Source organism: Podarcis tiliguerta (genome assembly GCF_965153285.1).
Source record: "Podarcis tiliguerta genome assembly, chromosome: 2".
Lineage (NCBI taxonomy): Eukaryota > Metazoa > Chordata > Lepidosauria > Squamata > Lacertidae > Podarcis > Podarcis tiliguerta.
The window spans coordinates 11080060-11105380 of NC_139535.1; the positions used below are offsets into that span (position 1 = coordinate 11080060).

The following is a 25321-nucleotide window of genomic DNA, read 5'->3' on the forward strand; positions in this document are numbered from 1 at the left end:
ACGGTCTCAGCCTGCATACCAGATGGGGCTGGTAAACAGCTGCCCTGGACACAGAATTGACCTGTGCCTCCATGGAAAGCTGCAAGTCCAAAATGACTCCCAGACTGCGCACCTGGTCCTTTAGGGGCACAGTTACCCCATTCAGGACCAGGGAGTCCTCCACACCTGCCTGCCTCCTGTCCCCCAAAAACAGGACATCTGCCTTATCAACATTCAACTTTAATATGTTAGCTGCCATCCATCCTCCAACCGCCTCCAGACACTCACACAGGACTTCCACCATCTTCACTGGTTCTGATTGAAAGAGAGGTAGAGCTGGGTATCTGTATACTGATGAACACCCAGCCCAAACCCCCTGATCTCTCCCACTGACTTCATGTAGATGTTGAAAAGCATGGGGAGGGGACGGAACCCTGAGGCACCCCACAAGTGAGAGCTCAGGGGTCTGAACACTCAACCCCCAACACTACTTTCTGAACACGGCCCAGTGTATAACAGTGCCTCTAGCTCCCAGCCACTCTAGACGGTCCAGAAGAATGTTATGGCCAATGTTGTCAAAAGCCTCTGAAAGGTCCAGCAGAACTAGGAAACAGCTCTCACCTTTGTCCCTAGCCCACCGGAGATCATCGACCAGCGTGCCCCGGTCTGTTTCAGTCGCATGATGAGGCCTGAATCCCAACTGGAAGGGATCCAAATGGTCCACATCTTCCAGGCTTCCCTGGAGTTGTTCAGCAACCACCCACTCAATCACCTTGCCAAAGAATGGAAGATTTGAGACTGGGTGATATTTGGCCGTATTGGCTGGGTCAAAAGATTTTGTTTTTTAAGAAGCAGTTTAATACAGTGGTTCCTCAGGTTACATACGCTTCAGGTTACATTCTCCGGTAACCCAGAAATATCTCGGGTTAAGAACTTTGCTTCAGGATGAGAACAGAAATCGTGCAGCGGCAGCAGGAGGCCCGATTAGCTAAAGTGGTGCTTCAGGTTAAGAACAGTTTCACGTTAAGAATAGACCTCCAGAATGAATTAAGTTCTTAACCAGAGGTACCACTGTAACTGCCTCTTTCAGTGTGTCTGGGAAGGCTCCCTCACAGAGAGAAACATTCACCACCCCACGGAGCCCATCGCCCAGCCCTTCCCGGCTAGCTTTTATGAGCCAGGATGGGCAAGGATCAAGGAGACAGGTGGTTGGTTTCACTCGTCCAAGCAGCCTGTCCACATCCTTGGAGGTAACTGATTGGAATTGATCCCACGGAACTTTACTAGGCAAGACTCTAGCACTCACCAGCCCCCGCCCTGCTCCCATGAGGGAGTCTATCTCTCTGAATCTGAGTGACTTTATCAGGCCCCTTTGGTACCAGGCCCCATTGGAGAGATGGTTCCATTAAATTGCTAACCACCTGAAAGAGTCTCCTGCTGCTGTTTTCTGCAGATGCAATAGAGGGGGTGAAGAAAGTTTTCTTCACCTTCGCTATCGCCATTTGGTAGGCTCAATGTTGAGCTCTAACCCACGTCCGGTCAGATTCAGAATGAGGTTACTGCCACTGGTGCTCTAGCTGTCTCGTTGCCCTCAGAACCATGGAAAACCACGGGGCTGTCCGGGCTCCATGCAATCAGAGAGGGCCCTTCAGAGCCAGACAGTCAATAGCCCTGGTTAACTCCACATTCCAACGGGCCACTAGGGAATCAGCTGAAAGGCCATCAGCATGGGATAAAACATCCCTTACCACTCTCTGGAAACCCTTTCGATCCATTAAGTGGCAGGGGGGGACCATCCAAATCGGTCCCACGTCCCTACAGAGGGGAAGGGTTGTGGAGAAGTCCAGTTGCACCAGGAAGTGATCTGACCATGGCACTTCTTTAGATTCGCTTTTACTTGGTGTCAGATCACCAACATCCATATAGGTGAACACCACGTCTAAGGAATGTCCGCGACACTGAGTTGGGCCAAACTTATTCAGGGACAGCCCCATGGAGGCCATGCTTTCCACAAAGTCCCAATCGGCCACTTGTAAGGTTGTGTCGGTGTGAATGTTAAAATCCCCCAGGACAACCAAACTAGGTGTCTCCAGGAGAACATCTGCCACAACCTGAAGCAGTTCGGGCAGGGAATCCTTGGTGCAGCGGGGAGATCGGTACACCAAAAGGAATCCAGTACTGACTCTATTGTCTGACTTCAAGGACATGCACTCAAAGAACTGGGTCTTCCCAATAGGACACCTGGTGCAAATTAATGACTTCCTACAAATCACTGCAAACCACACACCCCCTCCCTGCCCACATGACTTGGGTTGCTGTGCGTAAGAGAAACCTGGTGGACAAGCAGTGGCAAGGACAGGTCCATTACTGCATACAAAAATATTCTTTTGTTCTTTTGGGATGTCTGTTGTTAATAGGCCCAAAAAAACATTTCTGGTTTTGGGGGGAAATTATGTCGTAACATGTTATTTAATTCTTCATTAATGGTATCCCAAAATTATTTAATTTTAGGGCACGTCCACCACATATGGGAGAAATTCCCTTCTTTAAGTTTGCACCTCCAACACTTTCCACTGGTGTTTTGGTACATTTTAGCCAATTTTGAGCCTTTAAGATACCATCTGTACATCATTTTAAAAAAAAAAATATTTTATTGTATAGGTAAAGGTAAAGGTACCCCTGCCCGTACGGGCCAGTCTTGACGGACTCTAGGGTTGTGCGCTCATCTCACTCTAGAGGCCGGGAGCCAGTGCTGTCCGCAGACACTTCCGGGTCACGTGGCCAGCGTGATGGAAACGCCGTTTACCTTCCTGCTAGTAAGCGGTCCCTATTTATCTACTTGCACCCAGGGGTGCTTTTGAACTGCTAGGTTGGCAGGCGCTGGGACCGAGCAACGGGAGCGCACCCCGTCGCAGGGATTCGAACTGCCGACCATGTGATCGGCAAGTCCTAGGTGCTGAGGTTTTACCCACAGCGCCACCCGGGTCCCCGCGTTTTATTGTATAACATGCTGTAAATCTTATGTCTCTTCCATAAGTTTTCCCATTTTTCTAAATCAATTGTATGACCGAAATCTTGTGCCCATTTGACCATGACATCTTTAACCCCTTTGTCTTTTAAGTGCCAATTTAATAATAGTTTATACATTTTGGATAAATACAATTTGGATAATTTTTTATCAACATTTATAATCAATTCTTTGTCTATTTCAAATAATTTTGTATCAAATCCATTTACATTCTTGTCTTCCTCAAAAATTGCATTTAATTGATGGTATTGAAACCAGCCTATTCCTGTATGTCTTATTGTTTCATTTTTTCCCCATTTGTAATCTATTATTTACTTCCTCTAAAAGATCTTTATACGTCAACCAATTTGAATCCATATTTTTTCTTTTTACTGCCTCTGCCTCCATTGGTGACAACCACCATGGGGTTTTGGTTCTAATAATTTTTTGTTCCTTTCCCAAACTTCATATAAGGCTTTCCTAATAATGCGATTTAGAAATCCATTGTGGATTTTTGCTTTATTATAACCCAGGTAGCTGTGCCACCCCACTATATTATCCCAGCCCTCAATATCCAATAATTTAGTATTCTTCAAGATCATCCATTCCTTGAGCCAGACCAGGCAGGCAGCTTCGCAGTAGATCCTAAAATCTGGCATTCCAAACCCTCCTTTGTTTTTGGTTTCTGTTAATAATTTAAATTTAATTCTGGTTTTTTTGCCCTGCCAAGTGTATTTTGCCAAATACCTGTGCCATTCTTTAAAACAATTTAAGCCATTAAGAACCAGAATTGATTGAAAAAGGAACAGCATTTTTGGTAAAACTACCATCTTGATTGTAGAAATTCTTCCCCACAACGTGAGTCTTTCCTAATATCGTTCCATACCTTAATATAAATGTTTTCTATAAATTAATGTTTTTCATGGTTATCCAAATTCCTAAATACTTTGCTCTGTTAGTAATTTTAAGTCCTGTTTCTATTTCTAACTTTACTTTTTCTTGTATATCTATTTTTTTTACCAGGAGTTTTGTTTTTTCTTTATTAATTTTGAATTGTGATAATTGTCTAAATGCCTTTCTTTTTCCTTTCCTTTCCTTTTATTATAATATTTTTTATTGATTTTCTTTCTTACAACAAATATCCATCACCATCACTAAATCTTCCTATATCTCATCATAGTCTTTCAATTTTAACTTTCCTTCTTGTTCTATTAGTAATTCGCTGTATGTTGGCCATATTCCTTTCATTGTTGATGTGTTAAGTGATAGTGCTTCAATGGGTGATAGCCACCATGGAGTTTGGGGTTCCAATAATTCTTTGTATTTTCCCCATACCTTTATTAAAAACTTATTATAGTATTGTGGAGTCCTTTGTGTACTCCCCCCCCCATACCACAAATATGCATGCCAACCAAATCTGTTGTCATTTCCTTCCAGTTCTATTGCCTCTTCTTTCTCCAATTTAATCCAATCCCAAATCCGAGTAAGACAAGCTGCTTCATAGTAAATTTTGAGATCTGGAAGGGAAAAGCCTCCCCTTTCTTTTAAGTCTGAGTTTTGTATTTTATTCTTGGCCTTGTTTTTTCCAATATTACTACAATACTCTAGAGCAGCCTTTTTCAACCTGTGGGCCCCCAGATGTTGCTGAACTACAACTCCCATCACCCCTAGCTAGCAAGGCCAGAGCTCAGGGATGATGGGAGTTGTAGTCCAACATCTGGGGACCGACAGGTTGAGAACCGCTGCTCTAGAGGGTCTTCTGTTGTAATTATTAGATTGTCTGAGAAGGCTGTGACCTTATAGGCCCTTTGTCCAACTTTAATTCCTTCTATTCTACGGTCTTCTCTTATTGCTTTAAAATATACTTCCAGAAGTGTGATAAAGAGGAGAGGAGAAAGAGGGCAGCCCTGTCTTGTTCCCTTAGAGATACTAAAAGCTTCTGATGTTTCACCATTTATAATTAGTCTGACCTTTTGGGAATTATAAATTGCTTTTATACCACTACATATTTTCTCACCCAAACTCATCATTTACAAAGTTTTTTGCATGAATGTCCCCGAAACATGATCCAATGCTTTCTCCGCATCCACCAAGATCAGGGCTGCCTTTTTATCTGGTCTCATTTCTAGGTATTCTATTGTATCTACTACCAATCTTACGTTGCTGTAAATTTGTCTTCTCCGTAGGAAGCCTGACTGATCTTTCTTTATTAATCTTGCCAGGATCTTTTTCAATTTATTGGCTAATTTTTTTGCAAATAATTTATAATCTGAATTTAGAAATGAGATTGGTCTATAATTTTTAATTTACTCTAAATTGGATCCATATTTCAGTATCAATGTAATTAGGGCCTGTTGCCATGATTCTGGCACTTGTCCTCCTTCTAAAATTTTGTTCATTATTTTTTCTAACACCGGTAATATGGTCTCTTCCAATTTTTTGTAATTCATTATAGAAATACCATCTGGACCAGGGACTTTACCACTCTTAGAAGTCACAATTCCTTCTTTTATTATTTAAGGGGCATTTAAGTATTTCTATTCTTTCTCTTATTTTTGGCAGTCTATTGTTTATTTTTTAAAAATCCTATTTTTTCGTCGAGTTCTTCCAGCTCACTTCCATTTCTGTTGTTGTTTTGCAGCAGATTTAGTTAATGTGAAAGCACAAAACAACCACAAAGAATTTTGAGGCAGGTTACACATTTATTCCAGTTCAGTCTTTGGTTATTGACATTTCTATCCCACAACCCTATCCACCTAGCAGACTGCCTCTGTCCCCTGCCCCTACAAGCCCATTAGTAAAATTTTCTGTAGAGACGCTGGGGATTGTTCCATGACAGTTGTCACTTGCTGACAGTGAAGAAGGAGGCCACCTTGGTGCACCCAGAAGATACCAGATGTTGGTTGTAGTTACGTCTGTACAAAGTGCACAGCCTTTGCCCCTCCATAGAGAAATGGGGAGGAATGAGGAGCCTGAATAGCTGACTAGAAGGAAAGGTACCCTGGTAACCTTCTGTCGATCCTTGAGGGGGCCTGGTATCATTTAACTTCAAAATGTGGGAAATGTTTGTGGGGCCTCCTCCTCCCCCTGTTGCTGCTGCTGAGTGGGGCCCTGGATAGCTGCCCCAAACGTTTGCCTTGAAGTGCCCAGAATCAAAAAGGGAAAGTATCTTCTCCATCTTTCTTGATTGAAATGGGTATGTCTGAAACCTCAGATAAAGTTCATGTTGACAGTATCAAAACTGTTATTCATAACCCTGTTAATATATTTATTACTGCTGATATAAAGAGTCTGTGCTTCAGAGAAATACAATATAATGTTGTCCGAAACAAACACTTTAACCAGAGGAACTTGCCTTCTGGGAGGTGGGGCGAGATGCTGAGGGAATCTATTCTATCTGGAGGGGGGGGGGAGTGCACCCAGAAGATTCCAGTTGTGGGTTGTAGTTGCATCTATACAGGAGTGCACAGCCTTTGCCCCTCCATAAAGAAAGAGGGGGGGGGGAGACAAGAGCTGGAATAGCTGGCCAGAAGGAAAGGTAACCTGGGAACTTCGTGTTGATCGACCACCCCAGCTCCCTGACCCCAAGAAAAGACCAGTCCAGGGAGGCATGTGAGCATTACAGCTACACCCCACATTATGCTCTCCAGTAGCTATTCCTTCAGCCAGGCCTATTTTCGTTCAGTTCTTAGTGTGCCCATGGTTGTGTGTGTTTTACGTTTCCTTCCCCCCCTTCCTTGCAGTCCTGACAAAAATCAAACCTCCACGCCAATGCTTTCAGCCCCAGAAGAGGAGCTCCCCTTGGTGTCAAGGGAGGGGGGGGGTCCAAGGGAGGATCTGGAGCCCTGCCATTCCTTCTGGCGCTGGTCCCTTCCCTCCTCTCTCTGCCATCCCAGGGCCACTCTTGACTCCCCAGCAGGAGACGGGATCTGTCTGTGATGGTGAGATGTCCTGGCTGGTTGAAGGACCACTTCCTGTTTCCTGGAGCTCCATCCTTCTTTCTCATGCAAGGTGGAGTCATTGAGCAGGTGAAGATTGAGCACACCAAAGGGCGACATTGGGGGGGGGGGTATTCTGCTTAACCTTTCTCCCTCTGCTCCTTCTCTGGATCAAAATCCCCAGCTAATCTGTCTAGCTGCTGCTGCTGCTGCTACTGCTGCCTGTCACTGTTCCTGTGTCTCTGGAGTGTTTCTTTGAGGAGAATACAGGACACTGCAAAAGACATTGTGTGTAATGAGTGTGCAATAAGGTAGACAGAGGCTGAGCCCTCCTTGTAATGCAAGCAGGGAGACTTCTGTCCAGGAGATTTCTGTATAAGATTTTTTTTGCTGAGGTGGAAGTGGGGACTAAGTGTTATGTATTGAAGTTCTCACCCTGGTCACCAGGGGTATTGTGTATATAGTTTTCACTCAGGTTCACGTCAGTTAATTTAGGCGGGAAACCCTGGGTTGTTGTTGTTGTTACAATGTTGACAGCCGGCTGCCTATAAAAGCAGGCTGGCTGAGCTGTTTGAGCTCAGTTCAGTTCCAGCTTACTATCAAGAACCACTTGGAGAAATCTCTGTGTCGTCTGCCATGTCCACCCACAATTTAATGCTAAGTGAGGTTGGAGTGGAAGCATGTTTGCATGAACATGAGAAGGCAAAATATGTTCTTCATATAAATATTTATTAAAATAATTTATTCAGTTACCCAGAATACTTATTAGGCTGTTTTGCCGTACTACTTCATACATTGTAAGAAGTGGGTCCTGAGACCCTTGATCCCCTTCCTTAAAATACCATCTGAACAAAATTGGTGAAGCAGTAAAGAGTTTATTGAGGACAATAGGTAAAGGTAAAGGGACCCCTGACCATTAGGTCCAGTCGTGGCCGACTCTGGGGTTGCGGCGCTCATCTTGCTTTATTGGCCGAGGGAGGCTGCGTACAGCTTCCAGGTCATGTGGCCAGCATGACTAAGCCGCTTCTGGCGAACCAGAGCATTGCACGGAAATACCATTTACCTTCCCGCTGGAGCGGTATGTAATAAAAAAAATTTAAGGTCTTATATATATATATATAATAATTTTTCATAAATGTACCAACCAAGCACATACATAGATATGTGGACCACATGTCTGGAGCAGCACAGGAAAAGCAACAACATTCAAATTTCTGTTGTAGACCACCTTTTCTGTGATGTAGGTATGATGATTGTGGGGATGGTCTTGGGTTACACCCATTCTGTGGTGTATGTATGATGTATGGAGGGGTGGTCTTAAGCTCAAGGGAAGGGAATTAAAAATGTCTATATAATGGAAGGCACACCTTTGTCCGGGGTCCTCCTCCTTTCTCCTGCATGTGTGGGGAGCACCCTGTTGCAACACTTCAATAAAGATCTGGCTTACCAGCTGCTTTGCTTCTCAATATTCTCTGGTTGGCCTCTGTTATTTTCTCCCACTGATGGAGAACCTGCAAAGAACTCTACAAGGGCTCTTGTGTCCCCCATAAGGGAATAAGGGCAGATTTTGTTTACAACAGGTACCTATTTATCTACTTGCAGTTTGATGTGCTTTCGAACTGCTAGGTTGGCAGGAGCAGAGACAGAGCAACGAGAGCTCACTCCATTGCAAGGATTCGAACTGCCAACCTTCGAATCGGCAAGCTCTAGTCTCTGTGGTTTAACCCACAGCGCCACCAGCGTCCCTTATTGAGGACAATATGGGGCTCCAAAGCAGACACAGTCCAACTGGGACAAAGTATGAGCTTATATTCCCCATGCACACGTTCCCTCCCCCGTCTCCCCATTGGTTGGGTGCTACAAGGTTTTCCTTCCCCCAATTATCAAATAACAGACAAGAGGCTGAGCGTGGAGAGAAACTTCTCGTTCCTCCTCTGAGTTGCTTCCACTTCCGGCTTCACCAGCAGAGATAATATCCCGGCTTGCAAAGGAGGGAGGGAAGCGAGGCTGCATCATGCGGAGGCAGAGGAGGGGCTTCTTCCTAATTAACCCTCCTAATTAAGCGCCCTGACTCCCTGCCTCCCACGCGGGGGCTCCCATTCCCGCCCCCGCTGCCTGGGATTTCGGGTGAGTGCAAAGCCAATGGCGGGGAAGGAGGGAAGGGGCTTTGCGAGGGGGTCCAGGATGAGAAGCCCCGGGGCGGGGAGAAGAGAAGGGAGGAAAGGGAGCTGTTTCCCTAAAGGGGGCCTTGAAGGGGGGGGGGAGAAGCTTCCTCCTGCAGGGATCTGGTGGAAAGGGAGTTGCAGGGAAGGAGGCGGGCAAGGGGAGAGGGGGGGAATTGCTGGCCAGGATCGACTTAATAATAGTTTTAATTTTAATTTTAATATCTATACCCCAGCAGAAGGCCCCTCGGAGGAGGACCTTATCTTTAGGCAACAGGCAAAAGCCTTGCTCTTCTCCCAGGGGTTTGGCTTATTAAACAATCTATGGACTTTACAACTGAGTTGGGGGGGTGTTGTTTTTATTTCTTACTCTGCTATGCATCTCTGTGTTTTTCTCTTGTAAGCTGCCCTGTGATCTTTGGAGGAAGGGCAGTATAGGAATGTAAAGAATAGCAGTAGAACTAGGAAACCCTGTTGTGTTCAAGGGGGAGGTTGGGACAGAGTCTCTGATCAGCATGCATAGTAGGATGGGCTTAGAAGGGAATAATAAGAATAATAATGATAATAAAAAATTTTAAAAATTAAAAAATAATTCATTACTTGCACCCTGCCCATCTGACTGTGTTGCCTCAGCCACTCTGGGCGGCTTCCAACAAAAACACTAAAAATTTTGAAGCATCGAAAACTTTCCTATATAGGGCTGCCATCAGAATACTTCCAGTCCTTTGCAGATTAACTCTTAAGTTCCAAGGGATCTACTCTCAGGCCACTAATGTGCATACCATGCCAGCCTTAGGAAGGGAGGTGGGACAGGCAGGTGAAAGAAATTGCCAAAGGTGTTTGAAAATGGGTGGAGGCTCTTGGGAAGGGGGTGCCCAATTGGGGCTTCTCCAGGGACAGCAGAATGTCTTGGGCAGGAGAATCCCTGCAGGGGCTCTCAGACTCCCTTGGCTTCTTCTTCCCTCCCTCCCAGGAAGCTGCAACTTGCTCTGGATTCTGCGCTCCTCAGGAAGCTGAACCTGCAAACCTAGCTGTGACTGAACCTGCAACCCTGGCCAGGATGGAAGGAGGAAGATGGACGGGTGACCTGGTCAGGCTGTCTCCGGCATCCCTCCCCACAACCTCTGAGCATTCCCTCCCAGGACCTTTAGAGAAATCTGGTGAGTTCCAGGGGAGAGGAGATGGGGACAGGGATAGATGGATGGTGGAGGGAGAAAGAGGAAAAGATGGAGAGGAGACAAATGGAAGGAAGTTCCTGAACCTAAGAAGGAAGGGGTGAGGCCTTCTCCGAAGCAGCTCTTTGTTTCTTGAATGCTTTTCCTAAAGTAGTGAGGGCAGATTTGTTCCTCCAGCATTTAAAATCTTAGGAGTTACAGTGGTACCTTGGTTCTCAAACATAATCAGTTCCGGAAGTCTTCCGAAACCAAAGCGTTCCAAAACCAAGGCGCGCTTTCCAATAGAAAGTAAAAATACGAGGTGTCACTGTATAGATACATTCTCCACAATTCTCATTTATCTAAATTGTCCATAAACTTATTTACAAGTGATTCCTAAAGTCCAGCTAACATTTTTGATTTGCGTGCAGTAATCTCATAGGTAAATTATAAAATTTCCCCATTCTTTTTTAAAGTCCTTGTTTTCTTGATTCCTGAGTCCCACGGCTACTTTTGCCATAGAAAGTAATGCAGAATGGATTAATCCATTCCAGACTTTTAAAAACAACCCCTAAAACAGCAATTTAACATGAATTTTACTATCTAACAAGACCATTGATCCATAAAATGAAAGCAATAATCAATGTTCCGTACCATAAAATAAATAAGACAGTATTGTAGATGATAAAATTAAAATTAAAACAAAAAACAAGCTACAGTCAAAAATGAAAAAGCCACACAAACAAAAATGCAAAAAAATAGGAAAAAACTAAAGCAGCAAATGTCACCTCAGAACACTGCAACCAGAAACGACATTTATATAATCATTTCATAGAATCATAGAATCATAGAATCATAGAGTTGGAAGAATCACATGACTTTGCTCCATCCCTTTCATGGGTCCTTATATTAATTTTTCCAAAACTACATACAGTGTTGCCTCCGGTTGCAAACAGGATCTGTTCTGGAGCTCCAGACGGATCCCGAGGTTTTTGCAAACCGGAGGACCGCTTCTACACACGCATGCGGCACAACAGAATACTTCTACGCGTGCGAGCGGCAAAACCTGGAAAAATACCAGAGCATTACGTAACACGAGGTACCACTGTATAGATACATTCTCCACAGTTCTCATTTATCTAAAGTGTCCATAAACTTATGGACAAGTCCAGCTAACGTTTTGATTTGCGTGCAGTAATCTCATAGGTAAATTATAAATTTTACACATTCTGTTTAAAATCCTTGTTTTCTTGATTCCTGAGTCTCATGGCTAATTTTGCCATTTTGGCAGAGTCCAGCTGTTTGGCTCACCATTCTTCCCTAGTTGGGATTATTGCATCTTTCCATCGTTGGGATAATAACATCTGTGCAGCTGTTGTCACATACATAGTCTTTCCTGGTCTTTTGGGATCTCAGTACCTGTAATTCTAAATAAATAAGCTTCTAGTTTCTTAACAAAATTTATTTTAAACATTTTTTTCCAATTCATTATATACCATTTCCCCAAATGATACCGTTATCTTACATGACCACCACATATAGCAAAAGGTACCCACTTCTTTACATTTCCAGCAGAAAGTTGAACTTACTCTATACATTTCAGTTAACTTACTAGGAGTCAAATACCACCAGTACATCCTTTTCATGTAGTTTTCTTTCCATGTACAGCAAGCTGTGAATTTCAGATCTGTTTTCCAAAGCCTCTCCCAATCTGCCATTTATATGTTATGTCCTAAGTCCCTTTCCCATTTCGTCATAACTGATTTGACCTGTTCATCCTTTGTATACCATTCTAGCAGCAAGTTATACATTTTAGACAGAACTTTTTATGTTACTTCCTAAGAGTTCTTTTTGAAATAGTGATGTCTCATAACTAAAACCGTTCTTTTTGTCTATCTTAAAGATCGTTTAGTTGATGGTACTGTAACCAGTCAGTTACAGCTTCCCTTATCTCTTCAAAATCTTTTAATTTCAGTTGGTGTTCAGCTTCAGTTAACAGCTCTCTATAAGTCGGCCAATTACTTCTCATATTCAATTTTTTTCAGAGATATTGCTTCCTAGGGAGAAAGCTACCAGGGTGTTTTTTACTCAAGCAAATTTTTATACTTCTCCCATACCGTACAAATTGATTTTCTTACTATATGATTCTGAAAAGCTCTATGCACCTTGGCCTTTTGCATGCTATTTATTTATTTTGCATAAATATGCATGCTATCCATTATTTGTGTCCTTCCAGATCTAAAATACAGCATCTGTGTTTTCCAATGTAATCCATTCCCGGTTCTAGCAGAAACAGGATGCTTCATAATAAAGTTTCAAATCCGGCAGGGCAAAACCTCCTTTCTCTCTTACATCTGTTAATAATTTATTTTTTATACTTGATTTCGTCCCTTTCCAGATAAACCTAGATGTATCTTCTTGCCATTTTTCAAAGCATCCTGCATTGCCTATTGCCTGGACTGATTGGAATAAAATAACATTTTTGTAAATACATTCATTTTTATTACTGATATTCTTCCCCAAAATGATAAATTGATTCTTCCCCATATCTCTAAAGCTATTTTTATTTCTTTCCACTCATTCTTGTAATTGTCTTTAAAAATATTAATATTCTTAGCTGTCATACAAATCTCTCAGTATTTGACTTTCTAATAATAATAATAATAATTTATTATTTATACCCCGCCCATCTGGCTGGGTTTCCCCAGCCACTCTGGGCGGCTTCCAAAAGAATATTAAAATACTGTGATACATCAAACATTAAAAGCTTCCCTAAACAGGGCTGCCTTCAGATGTCTTCTAAAAGTCTGGTAGTTGTTGTTGTCTTTGACCTCTGGTGGGAGGGCGTTCCACAGGGAGGGCGCCACTACCGAGAAGGCCCTCTGCCTGGTTCCCTGTAACTTGGCTTCTCGCAGTGAGGGAACCGCCAGAAGGCTCTCGGTGCTGGACCTCAGTGTCCGGGTAGAGCGATGGGGTGGAGACGCTCCTTCAGGTATACTGGACCGAGGACGTTTAGGGCTTTAAAGGTCAGCACCAACACTTTGAATTGTGCTCGGAAACGTACTGGGAGCAAATGTAGGTCTTTCAAGACCGGTGTTATATGGTCTCGGCGGCTGCTCCCAGTCACCAGTCTGGCTGCTGCATTCTGGATTAGTTGTAGTTTCCGGGTCACCTTCAAAGGTAGCCCCACGTAGAGCGCATTGCAGTAGTCCAAGCGGGAGATAACCAGAGCAGGCACCACTCTGGCGAGGCAGTCCGCGGGCAGATAGGGTCTCAGCCTACGTACCAGATGGAGCTGGTACACAGCTGCCCTGGACACGGATTTAACCTGTGCCTCCATGGACAGCTGTGAGTCCAAAATGACTCCCAGGCTGCGCACCTGGTCCTTCAGGGGCACAGTTACCCCATTCAGGACCAGGGAATCCTCCACACCTGTCCGCCTCCTGTCCCCCAGAAACAGTACTTCTGTCTTGTCAGGATTCAATCTCAATCTGTTTGCCGCCATCCATCCTCCAACCGCCTCCAGACACTCACACAGGACCGTCACCGCCTTCACTGGTTCTGATTTGAAAGAGAGGTAGAGCTGGGTATCCGCATACTGATGAACACCCAGCCCAAACCTCCTGATGATCTCTCCCAGTGGCTGCATATAGATGTTGAAAAGCATGGGGGAAAGGACGGAACCCTGAGGCACCCCACAAGTGAGAGCCCAGGGGTCTGAACACTCATCCCCCCCCCCCCACTTTCTGAACACGGCCCAGGAGGAAGGAGCGGAACCACTGTATGACAGTACCCCCAGCTCCCAGCCCCTCAAGACGGTCCAGAAGGATGTTATGGTCGATGGTATCAAACGCCGCTGAGAGATCCAGCAGAACTAGGAAACAGCTCTCACCTTTGTCCCTAGCCCGCCGGAGATCATCAACCAGTGCGACCAAGGCAGTTTCAGTCCCGTCATGAGGCCTGAATCGCGACTGGAAGGGATCCAAATGGTCCGCTTCTTCCAGGCGTGCCTGGAGTTGTTCAGCAACCACTCGCTCAATCACCTTGCCCAAGAATGGAAGATTTGGGACTGGGCGATAGTTGGCCATCGTGGCCGCATCTAAAGATGGTTTTTTAAGAAGCGGTTTAATAACCGCCTCTTTCAGCGAGTCTGGGAAGGCTCCCTCACAGAGAGAAGCATTCACCACCCCACGAAGCCCATCGCCCAGCCCTTCCCAGCTAGCTTTTATAAGCCAGGATGGGCAAGGATCAAGGAGACAGGTGGTTGGTTTCACTCGTCCAAGCAGCCTGTCCACATCCTCGGAGGTAACAGATTGGAATTGATCCCACGCAATTTGACTAGACAGGACTCTAGCACTCTCCCACCCCTGCCCTGCTCCCACGCTGGCGTCTACCTCTTCCCGAATCTGAGCGACTTTGTCTGCAAAAAACTTTGCAAAATCATTGCAGGAGATCATGTGGCCCGTACTGGGCCCCGATGTAGCAGGTGGTTCCACTAAATTCCGGACCACCGGGAAAAGTCTCCTGCTGCTGTTTTCTGCAGATGCAATAGCGGCGTTGAAGAAAGTCTTCTTCGCCGTCGCTACTGCCACTTGGTAGGCTCGACATTGAGCTCTAACCTGTGTCCGGTCAGCTTCAGAATGGGTCCTCCGCCACCAGCGCTCTAGCCATCTCAACGATTGTTTCATTGCCCTCAGATCCGTGGAAAACCACGGGGCTGTCCGGGCTCCATGCAATCGGAGAGGGCGCTTCGGAGCCAAACAGTCAATAGCCCTGGTTAACTCCACATTCCAGCGGGCCACCAGGGAATCAGCTGAAAGGCCATCAACATGGGATAAAGCATCCCCTACCACTCTCTGGAAACCCTTTCGATCCATTAAGTGGCAGGGGCGGACCATCCAAATCGGTCCCACCTCCCTGCAGAGGGGAAGGGTCGCGGAGAAGTCAAGTTGCACCAGGAAGTGGTCTGACCATGGCACTTCTTTTGTTTCGCTTTTACTTAGTGTCAGATCACCAACATCCATGGAGGTAAACACCAGGTCCAAGGCATGTCCGCGGCTATGGGTTGGGCCAAACTTATTCAGGGACAGCCCCATGGAGGCCATGCTTTCCATGAAGTCCCGAGCGGTTATGTGTAACTAACTCTGTTTTCTGTTGTAATTCTTTTTGGTCTTGCTCCATTGTGCTTTTGCCAAAAACCTAGTCTTAATCCTGTTTAGTTTAAAGCCTCCGGCCTGCCTGAAGTCCTGTATCTTTTCGACCACCTTCAGTGGAGTATTTTTGGGATCCTTCACTGTAAATATAAGCTGAACTGTAAAAGCTTTTAATTTATATGCTTTATTTTCTACTGTTATTCTTTTAATTAATTTCTCCACTTTTTCTCTTTCGCCAGAGCCTCTAATATCAAAATAAATAATAATGGTGATAGGGGATATCCTTGTCTTCTCTCCTTTGTTACTTTACACTTTTCTATTATAACCTTATTAACAATCAGCATAGCCTGTTGGTAAGAATAAATTGCATCAATTCCTCTCCCAAATGCTTCCCCAAAATTCATTTTTTCTTTTATCTTTTTCATAAAAGCCTATGAAACATTATCAAAAGCCTTTTCAGCATCTATAAACATTAAGGCCGCTTTTTTCTCATTTCTTACTTTAAATATTCAATAATATCAATTATATTCCTTCTATTCTCCTTCATCTGACGTCCTGGAAGAAAGCAGGCCTGATTGTGATGAATTTTTTCTGCTAAAACACCTTTCATTCTATTGCCCAAAATATGATCAATACTCTAAATGGAATATTTTTCTTGCCTTTCATATGAAGAGTTATTGAGTTAAATCTCTGGACTTTTTTTTGCAGTGTTGGCCAACAACTTGTGTAGCTTGAAAAAGAGGATTAGACTGAAAGCACAGGAAGGCAGGGGGCTCTTGTACTCAAATCCTGCTTGCTGGTTTCCCGCAGGCATTTAGTTGACAACTGTGAGAACAGGATGCTGTACTAGGTGGGCCTTTGCCCAAACGAGCAGGCTCTTCTTATGTTCTAATACAGGCATCCCCAAACTTGGCCCTCCAGATGTTTTGGGACTGCAACTCCCAATGTCCGTAGCTAACAGGATCAGTGGTCAGGGATGATGGGAATTGTAGTCCCAAAACATCCGGAGGGCCAAGTTTGAGGATGCCTGTTCTAATAGATTGCAAATTTTTTTCAGTTTCATGTGGCATAGTAACACGAAAGTTTTACTTCTTAGTCATAGGAGAGACTGCTATTCGAGCCTGTGATCATTTCCTCCCTGGAAAAAGAGAAATACTGTGGTACCTCAGGTTACATACACTTCAGGTTACAGACTCTGCTCACCCAGAAATAGTGCTTCAGGTTAAGAACTTTGCTTCAGGATGAGAACAGAAATAGTGCTCTGGTGTCGCAGCAGCAGCAGGAGGCCCCATTAGCTAAAGTGCTGCTTCAGGTTAAGAACAGTTTCAGGTTAAGAACGGACCTCTGGAACGAATTAAGTACTTAACCCTAAATGGCCTCGGCCCAGTATACCTGAAGGAGCGTCTCCACCCCCATCGTTCTGCCCGGACACTGAGGTCCAGCTCCGAGGGCCTTCTGGCGGTTCCCTCATTGCGAGAAGCAAAGCTACAGGGAACCAGGCAGAGGGCCTTCTCGGTAGTGGCGCCCGCCCTGTGGAACGCCCTCCCATCAGATGTCAAAGCGATAAATAACTACCTGACATTTAGAAGACATCTTAAGGCAGCCCTGTTCAGGGAAGTTTTTAATCTGTGATATTTTACTGTATTTTTTGTTTCTATGGAAGCCGCCCAGAGTGGCTGGGGAAACCCAGCCAGATGGGCGGGGTACAAATAATAAATTATTATTATTATTATTATTATTATTATTATTATTATTAACCCGAGGTACCACTGTACAGAGATCTGTCTAAGAAGCCAGTTCCACCATAAATTATAAAATAATGCAGTTTATTAAGTGTGAATGGAGTGATCGTGTGTTTTTCTTGCCATTATCTCATCTGCATTCCTAAAAGTTTGGAACATAAGAAAGGACTGTGGAGAAAGGAGACAGGGTTAAAATAAGAGACAGTGCATATTGGGATTGACGTGTGTTTAGTTCCTTTATTGTCTTTCTTGGAAGTCTTAACAGGATTATCCCCCGCCCCTAAACAGGTGAGGAAGATGATGGCCAGAATTCTATGGAGTCATCTGTGAATTCATTGGAAAGAACAAAGAAACAGTTTAAATGCATGGAATGTGGGATGTGCTTTAGGCACAGTGGAAGACTGAGAAGACACCAACAAACTCACACGTGGGAGGAACCATTTGAATGTAATGAATGTGGAAAGAGCTTCAGTGGGAGTGGAACACTTAGAATACACCAACGAACTCACACGGGGGAGAAACCATTTGAATGTATTGAATGTGGAAAGAGCTTCAGTAGAAGTGGAACACTTAGAATACACCAACGAACTCACACGGGGGAGAAACCATTTGAATGTACTGAATGTGGAAAGAGCTTCTGTCAAAGTGGAGCTCTTAGAATACATGAACGAACTCACACAGGGGAGAAACCATTTGAATGTATTGAATGTGGAAAGAGCTTCAGTGGGAGTGGAGACCTCAGAAGACACCAACTAACTCACACGGGGGAGAAACCATTTAAATGTATTGAATGTGGAAAGAGCTTCAGTGGGAGTAAAGACCTTAGAAGACACCAACGAACTCACACGCAGGAGAAACCATTTGAATGTATTGAATGTGGAAAGAGCTTCAGTAGAAGTGGACACCTTAGAAGACACCAACGAACTCACACAGGGGAGAAACCATTTGGATGTATGGAATGTGGAAAGAGCTTCAGTGGGAGTGGAGACCTTAGAATACATGAACGAACTCACACAGGGGAGAAACCATTTAAATGTATTGAATGTGGAAAGAGCTTCAGTGGAAGTGGAAACCTTAGAATACATGAACGAACTCACACAGGGGAGAAACCATTTAAATGTATTGAATGTGGAAAGAGCTTCTGTCAAAGTGGAACACTTAGAATACACCAACAAACTCACACGAGGGAGAAACCATTTAAATGTATTGAATGTGGAAAGAGCCTCAGTGGGAGTGGAGACCTCAGAAGACACCAACTAACTCACACGGGGGAGAAACCATTTAAATGTATTGAATGTGGAAAGAGCTTCAGTGGGAGTAAAGACCTTAGAAGACACCAGCGAACTCACACGCAGGAGAAACCATTTGAATGTATTGAATGTGGAAAGAGCTTCAGTAGAAGTGGACACCTTAGAAGACACCAACGAACTCACACAGGGGAGAAACCATTTGGATGTATGGAATGTGGAAAGAGCTTCAGTGGGAGTGGAGACCTTAGAAGACACCAACGAACTCACACGGGGGAGAAACCATTTGAATGTATTGAATGTGGAAGGAGCTTCAGTGGAAGTGGACACCTTAGAATACACCAACGAACGCACACGGGGGAGAAACCATTTGAATGTATTGAATGTGGTAAGAGCTTCAGTGGAAGTGGAAACCTTAGAATACACCAACGAACTCACACAGGGGAGAAACCATTTGAATGTATTGAATGTGGAAAGAGCTTCAGTAGAAGTGGACACCTTAGAATACACCAACTAACTCACACGGGGGAGAAACCATTTAAATGTATTGAATGTGGAAAGAGCTTCATTAGAAGTGAAAACCTTAGAATACACCAACGAACTCACACAGGGGAGAAACCATTTGAATGTATTGAATGTGGAAAGAGCTTCAGTGAAAATGGAGCACTTAGAAGACACCAACAAACTCACACGGGGGAGAAACCATTTACATGTATTGAATGTGGAAAGAGCTTCAGTGAAAATGGAGCACTTAGAAGACACCAACAAACTCACACGGGGGAGAAACCATTTACATGTATTGAATGTGGAAAGAGCTTCAGTAAAAATGGAACACTTAGAACACATGAACAAACACACACACGATGAAAACTACAGACGTATTGAATTTGGAAAGGACTTCAGAGGGAGTGGACACCTTAATATTCATTAGCAAATTCACACCCGGGCAAACCATATAAGTGTATGGAGTTTTCCACTCAGGTTTCCCAGATTTCCTGGGAAGTGAAGATGACTGTCAAGTCTCTGGGTGTGTCAAAAACAATTTGGCAGTGTTTGTTTACATTCTTGGGGGCCATGCTATTTGGCGATCCTCTCTTTTTCAAGAGGTATCTGAAGACTTTCGATCTGGATATCTTGGAATCTGGATTCTGGACTGCAAATGCTGCAAATTGCTCAGAAAAGACGGGGATCTGGATTTCCCGTGTGTGTGTATGTGTGTGTGTGTGTGTGTGTGTGTATAAACTAGTTTTTAGTTTAGTTTTAGTGTGTATAAATTAGTTTTTAACATATTAATTCCTACATTTATACAACAAAACTTCTCATCTTATACAATATTTTTGGACTTCCGTCTACGCCTCTGATGATTTTCCATTCTTTATCACTAATAATGAATTTCTTAATTTCGTATTACCCTTAATTATCCTTAACTAATAGCTCTCTTCATTGTCTTTTTTGCAATATTTCAAAAAATTCACAAAACTTCTTGCAAACCTACTAGCGTGTCTGTTCATCACAATTACTTTTCAAATAGTCCGTAAATTTACTCCAGTCTTCTGAGAATCTCTGGTCCCGCAGGTTTCGAATCCTTCCAGTTAGTTTATCTAATTCTGCATAGTCCATCAGTTTCATCCTCCATTCTTCTTTCATCTTCTTTCATCAGTAGTTCTTCTTGCTTCCATTTTTGTGCCAATAATATTCTTGCTGCCGTCATTGCATATAAAAACAACTTACAATCCTTTCTGTTTATATCATCTCCTACAATGCCAAGTAAAAATGCTTCTAGTTTCTTAATAAAATGTATTTTTCAACATCTTTTTCATCTCATTATACAGTGGTGCCCCGCAAGACGAATGCCTCGGAAGACGAAAAACTCGCAAGACGAAAGAGTTTTCTAAGCTGCTTCGCAAGACGGATTTCCCTATGGGCTTGCTTCGCAAGACGAAACATCTTGCGCCTTTTTTTTTTTTTAAACCGCCAATGCATTCCTATGGGAAACCGTCAATACACATTGGTGCTTCGCAAGACGAAAAAACTCCTAGAACGAAAAAACTCGCAGAACGAATTAATTTCGTCTTGCGGGGCACCACTGTATATCATTTCCCAGAAGATTTTCACTTTTTTACATTCCCACCACATATGATAAAATTTTCCTTTTTCTTTACATTTCCAACATTTATTACTAATTTTATACATTTTAGCTAATTTCACAGGCGTAATATACCACCTATACATCATTTTCATCACATTTTCTTTTAAGGCATTGCATGCAGTAAATTTTAATCCTTTCCACAGTTTTCCCCAATCTTTTAACTGTATGTTATACCCAAAATCTTTGGCCCAATGTATCATAACCGACTTTACCTCCTCGTCTTTCAAATGCCATTCAAGCAGCAATTTATACATTTTAGACAAAATTTTACAGTTAATACTCAATATCTGTATTTCAAATTTTGATTTATTTTCATCGAATCCTTTTTCCTTAAAATCCTGTTTAAACATTTCATTGACTTGGCGGTAGTGTAGCCAATCATTCACATATTCTTTAACTTCTTCATATGGCTTCATTTTCCATTTACTCCCTTCTTTTTTGTATTAATTTTACATAAGTAACCCAGTTCTCACTCATATTTATCTTTTTCACACTCATTGCTTCTAATGGAGATAACCACTGCAGTGTTTTACTTTCTTATAGGTTTTTATACCTATCCCATATTTCAAATAGAGATCTTTGGAATGTATGGTTTCCAAATCCTTTATGGACTTTTGTTTTATTATACCATTAATATGCGTGCCAACCAAATCTATTATTATAACCTTCCAAATCTAACAAATCTGTATTTTCTAACAACATCCATTCCTTTAACCAACAGAGGCAAGATGCTTCATAATACAGTTTCAAGTCTGGCAGGGCGAAGCCGCCTTTTTCTTTAACATCTGTTACTAACTTATATTGAATTCTCGGTTTCTTCCCCTGCCAGATATATCTTGAAACTACTTTTTGCCACTCTTTAAAAATTGCTGCCCCCTTGATTATTGGAATTGATTGAAACAAAAATAGCATTTTTGGTAGCACATTCATTTTAATAGTCGAAATCCTTCCCCAAAATGATAATTTCATCATTCCCCATACGTCTAGATCTTTTTTAATTCCATTCCACACCGGTATATAATTGTTCTCAAAAAGGTCTATTTTTTTTATGTTAACCAAATTCCTAAGTATTTAACTTTTTTAACTGCTTCTATACCAATCTGTTGCTGCAGCCTTTCCACCAATTCCTGTTTCATATTTTTAACTATCATTTTAGTTTTCTTTTTGTTCAGTTCAAAACCTGCTACGTGCCCAAATTGTTCTATCTCTTCTAGCACTTCTTTAGCACTGGCTGTTGGTTCTTCTATTGTTAGTACTAAGTCATCTGCAAAGGCTTTCACTTTATACTCCTTCCGACCTACTGAAATTCCTTTTATTTTTTCATTTCTCCTTATTGTCCTTAGGAAGACTTCCAGTACCAATATGAATAACAATGGTGATAGTGGATACCCTTGTCTTGTACCTTTCATAATCTCAATATTTTCTATTATTATGTCATTTACTATCAGTTTTGCTCTTTATTCAGAGTATATCGCTTTTATTCCTTTTAGAAATGATTGTCCAGTGTCCATTAATTCCAAATTCTTTAACATAAATTCCCAGGATATATTATCAAAGGCCTTTTCTGCATCTACAAAAATTAACGTCGCCTGTTTTTCATTTCTGGCAGTCAGATATTCAGTTATATTAACGAGATTCCTTATATTATCTTTCATCTGTCTGCCAGGTAAAAAACCTGCTTGGTCCTTCTGAATTGTTTGATTCAATATTTTTTTCAGTCTGTTTGCCAATATACTCACAAACAATTTATAATCATTATTTAGCAGCAAAATCGGCCTATAGTTCTTTACTTGGATTTCCTGTGTCAGTGCATCATTCCCACCTACAATTCCTCGGTTTGTGAACATGGCTGGTTTGGGTTCCTTTCAACCAGTTGCTAATAATCTACATTTGTTGTTCAAAATGGGTTTTTGCTGGTAGTGGGTTCATAAAACTTTAATAAAGCACAGATCCCTTTCAAAAAATTCATTCTCACGTATTCCACTATATAGTTTGGTGGGGTCCCCCACCCGGTTGTTTTGTTCCTTGCAGTCTTTTGAGGAAGTGTGTTGTGCAAGAACTCCAATGCAGCTTTAATTATGCAACCTGAATTTTCCTGTGTGTGACTGAATCCCACCCCAAAACAGAGATTGTTTGGAAATGTCCTTTGTCAGATGCCTCAAGCATGAATTTAAGCTTACATTTATAGTGGATCCTCCAGATATGAACTTAATCTGTTCCGGGGGTCCGTGCGCAACCCGAAAAGTCCGTAATCAGAGGCACTGCTTCTGTGGCACGCTAGAGCTTTTCTGTGCACATGCGAGAGGCAAAAACCCAGAAGTACACTTCCGGGTTTGCCAGCTCCCTGACCCCAAGAAAAGACCAGTCTAGAGAGGCAGGTGAACATTACAGCTAAACCCCATGTTATGCTCTCCAGTAGCTATTCACTCAGACAGGGCTATTTTCATTCAGCTCCTACAGTGTCCAGGGTGGGGGGGGGATGTTTTTTACCTTTCTTTTTCCCCTTCCTTGCAGTCTTTCCTAGTAAATAATTGCTGGAAACAGAAGCTACAGAGCTCTCACAGAAGGAAGCTTAGACTTGAGAAGTCAGTGGGTGCTTGCTGGAGATGGTTAGGAGAAGCAGCAGCAGTTGCAAATCTGCAATGATGAAGAAGCTTAGGATCTCCCTCTGGGACCAGGGATAGGAAAGCTGACTGAATTACATAAACGACTGAACATTATTTGCAATGTGCTACTTTATCGTGTTTATCTTTTTGTAAGACTGTTTAAGACTGGTCTGCAGTAAAGCTTCGAAAACTATTCTTGTGATGGAGAGAACGCATTTCCACACAAGGTCCAGATCAGGAATTCCGCGGAACAACTTTAACGACAAGTACTTGAAGACCCAAACCACGATGTAGCCGTGCTCTTTTCCATCCCTTTCCAAGAATTGCAACAATCTGTTCCTCAAAATGGTTCAGCCTCCACCACCTTTATTGCAGTCAACTGAAGGCAACCAACTATGCCCTGGGCCCCCCGATCTTTCTCACTGGCAGTGAAAACTAATAAATGAAAAGGAAGAGAACTTCCCATGTCACACTGACACAAACACCTTGCATATGAACTTTGTAGAAGAATGAAAGTTTACTACCCCTCCCCCCACTCTCTCTCCCTACCTCTCAACTCCCCAACCTTATACTATATACAACATTAAAGTCTCTCTGTGTGAATTTTGATGATATCCAAAGTAAGAGAGTTGCTTACAGCTAGGAAGCTATATAGCTCTTCTAGGTGTTAGTTTCTTTTTGCAGACTCTACAATGTCCAGACTCTTTCTACTCAAAAGTACAGGTTTCCCCTATAAACATTTAGTGATCTTCCTCTGTTTCACTTCAGACAGATCACTCTGACACCAGGGATAGAGGAAGGGGGGGGGCTGTGTGGGTGGTCCGCCCTGGATGTTATCCCTGACCGCCGTGTGTGTGACAAAATCCCCCCAGGGCGGATGACCGCACTGCCCCCTGGCGCCAATCTCTGTGCCATAACTAATTGGTAGTTGTTGCAAGAATGACCTCACATATGCATATGCAGTTGCTAATTGGCTTGCTTTGATGCTGTGCTTATCTCTGGGGCCAGGGATGCTGGGCTCCGGGCCCAGACATTGGAGCTACCTGTAAGCCTTGGATAGTTGCCACCTGTCCCTCGTGGGCCAGGTAGATTGATGGGAAGTTCTGGCCAAGCTGACGAAGGCTGATTTTTGAATAGGTAATGTGTATACATTTGCCTGGGTGTGGACAAGTCATGACAATTGCTTGATATTGCGGTGTTTATCCTCAGCAGGGCTCTGCACACTGAGTTGTTTGTTACCTCCGAGGATGTGGACAGGCTGCCTGGACGAGTGAAACTTCCAAAGGGCAGGCATTAGAAGGCCCTCTGCCTGGTTCCCTGTAACCTCACTTCTCGCAGTGAGGGAACCGCCAGAAGGCCCTCAGAGCTGGATCATTTAGGGCTTTAAAGGTCAGCACCAACACTTTGAATTGTTTTCGGAAAAGGTAGCACAAGAAGAAGGAAAACTCTGGTCCCAAACCTCTGTTGCCTTGTGGGATAACTTTGGTAGAATAAAAGGCTAAGGAGTAAACCCTAAACAAATCTGGAGTGGGGTCCCACTCATACGACTCCTTCTGGCAACTCCTGCAGCCAAGCTGGTGCCAAATGTCTTGCTCTGCTTTCCTTTGGACTCCATCAGCAAGGACGAGAAGGGTCCTCTGGGCAGCCCAGGACCTCCAAACACACTGCCTAGCCTTGTGCCCCACGGAGGTCACTTGGGCGCTGCTAACACAGCCGTTTGGCTCTACCCCCCGGAAGCGCACTCCATTGTCTCTTGAGACAGACAAATGCCAACAGCAACATGCACTCCAAATTTCAAATTGTTGTAACCCGCTCCGGGACCTGCTAGTAAAAGGCAGGGAATAAATAAAATAATGACGATGATCTTCTCTTGCACTGAGGCCATGATCTAGGGGCCTAATCATCCGAATTAAGGCAAGTGAAAAATGCGGAGAGGAACTTTCATGGCGAATAAGGCCAACAGTGGCTATGAACTATGATGGCCATGTTCCCTCTCCACTGCGGGAGACAGCAGTGCTTCCGAAAACCAGGAATTACTGGGAACCACAGGAGAGGAGAGTGATCCTGTGCTGAAGTCCTGCTTGTGGTAAAGGTAAAGGGACCCCTGACCATTAGGTCCACTCATGACCGACTCTGGGGTTGCGGCACTCATCTCGCTTTACTGGCCGAGGGAGCTGGCATACA

General features: G+C 43.4%; 2 protein-coding genes across 4 annotated transcripts in view; both read left to right on the top strand.

The window, feature by feature from the left end:
* NOTCH4 (notch receptor 4) overlaps window positions 1-25321 on the top strand; it is a 113264-nt gene that overhangs the window by 21058 nt on the left and 66885 nt on the right. The window lies entirely within an intron of this gene.
* On the top strand, window positions 8922-24186 carry LOC310672837 (uncharacterized protein; the record flags this gene model as incomplete). The annotated part of the gene is made up of 4 exons (XM_083430493.1): window positions 8922-9051; window positions 10060-10246; window positions 17424-18002; window positions 24146-24186. The coding sequence occupies exons 2-4, from the start codon at window positions 10147-10149 to the stop codon at window positions 24184-24186; spliced, it is 720 nt and encodes a 239-aa protein (XP_083286619.1). The 5' UTR covers window positions 8922-9051; window positions 10060-10146.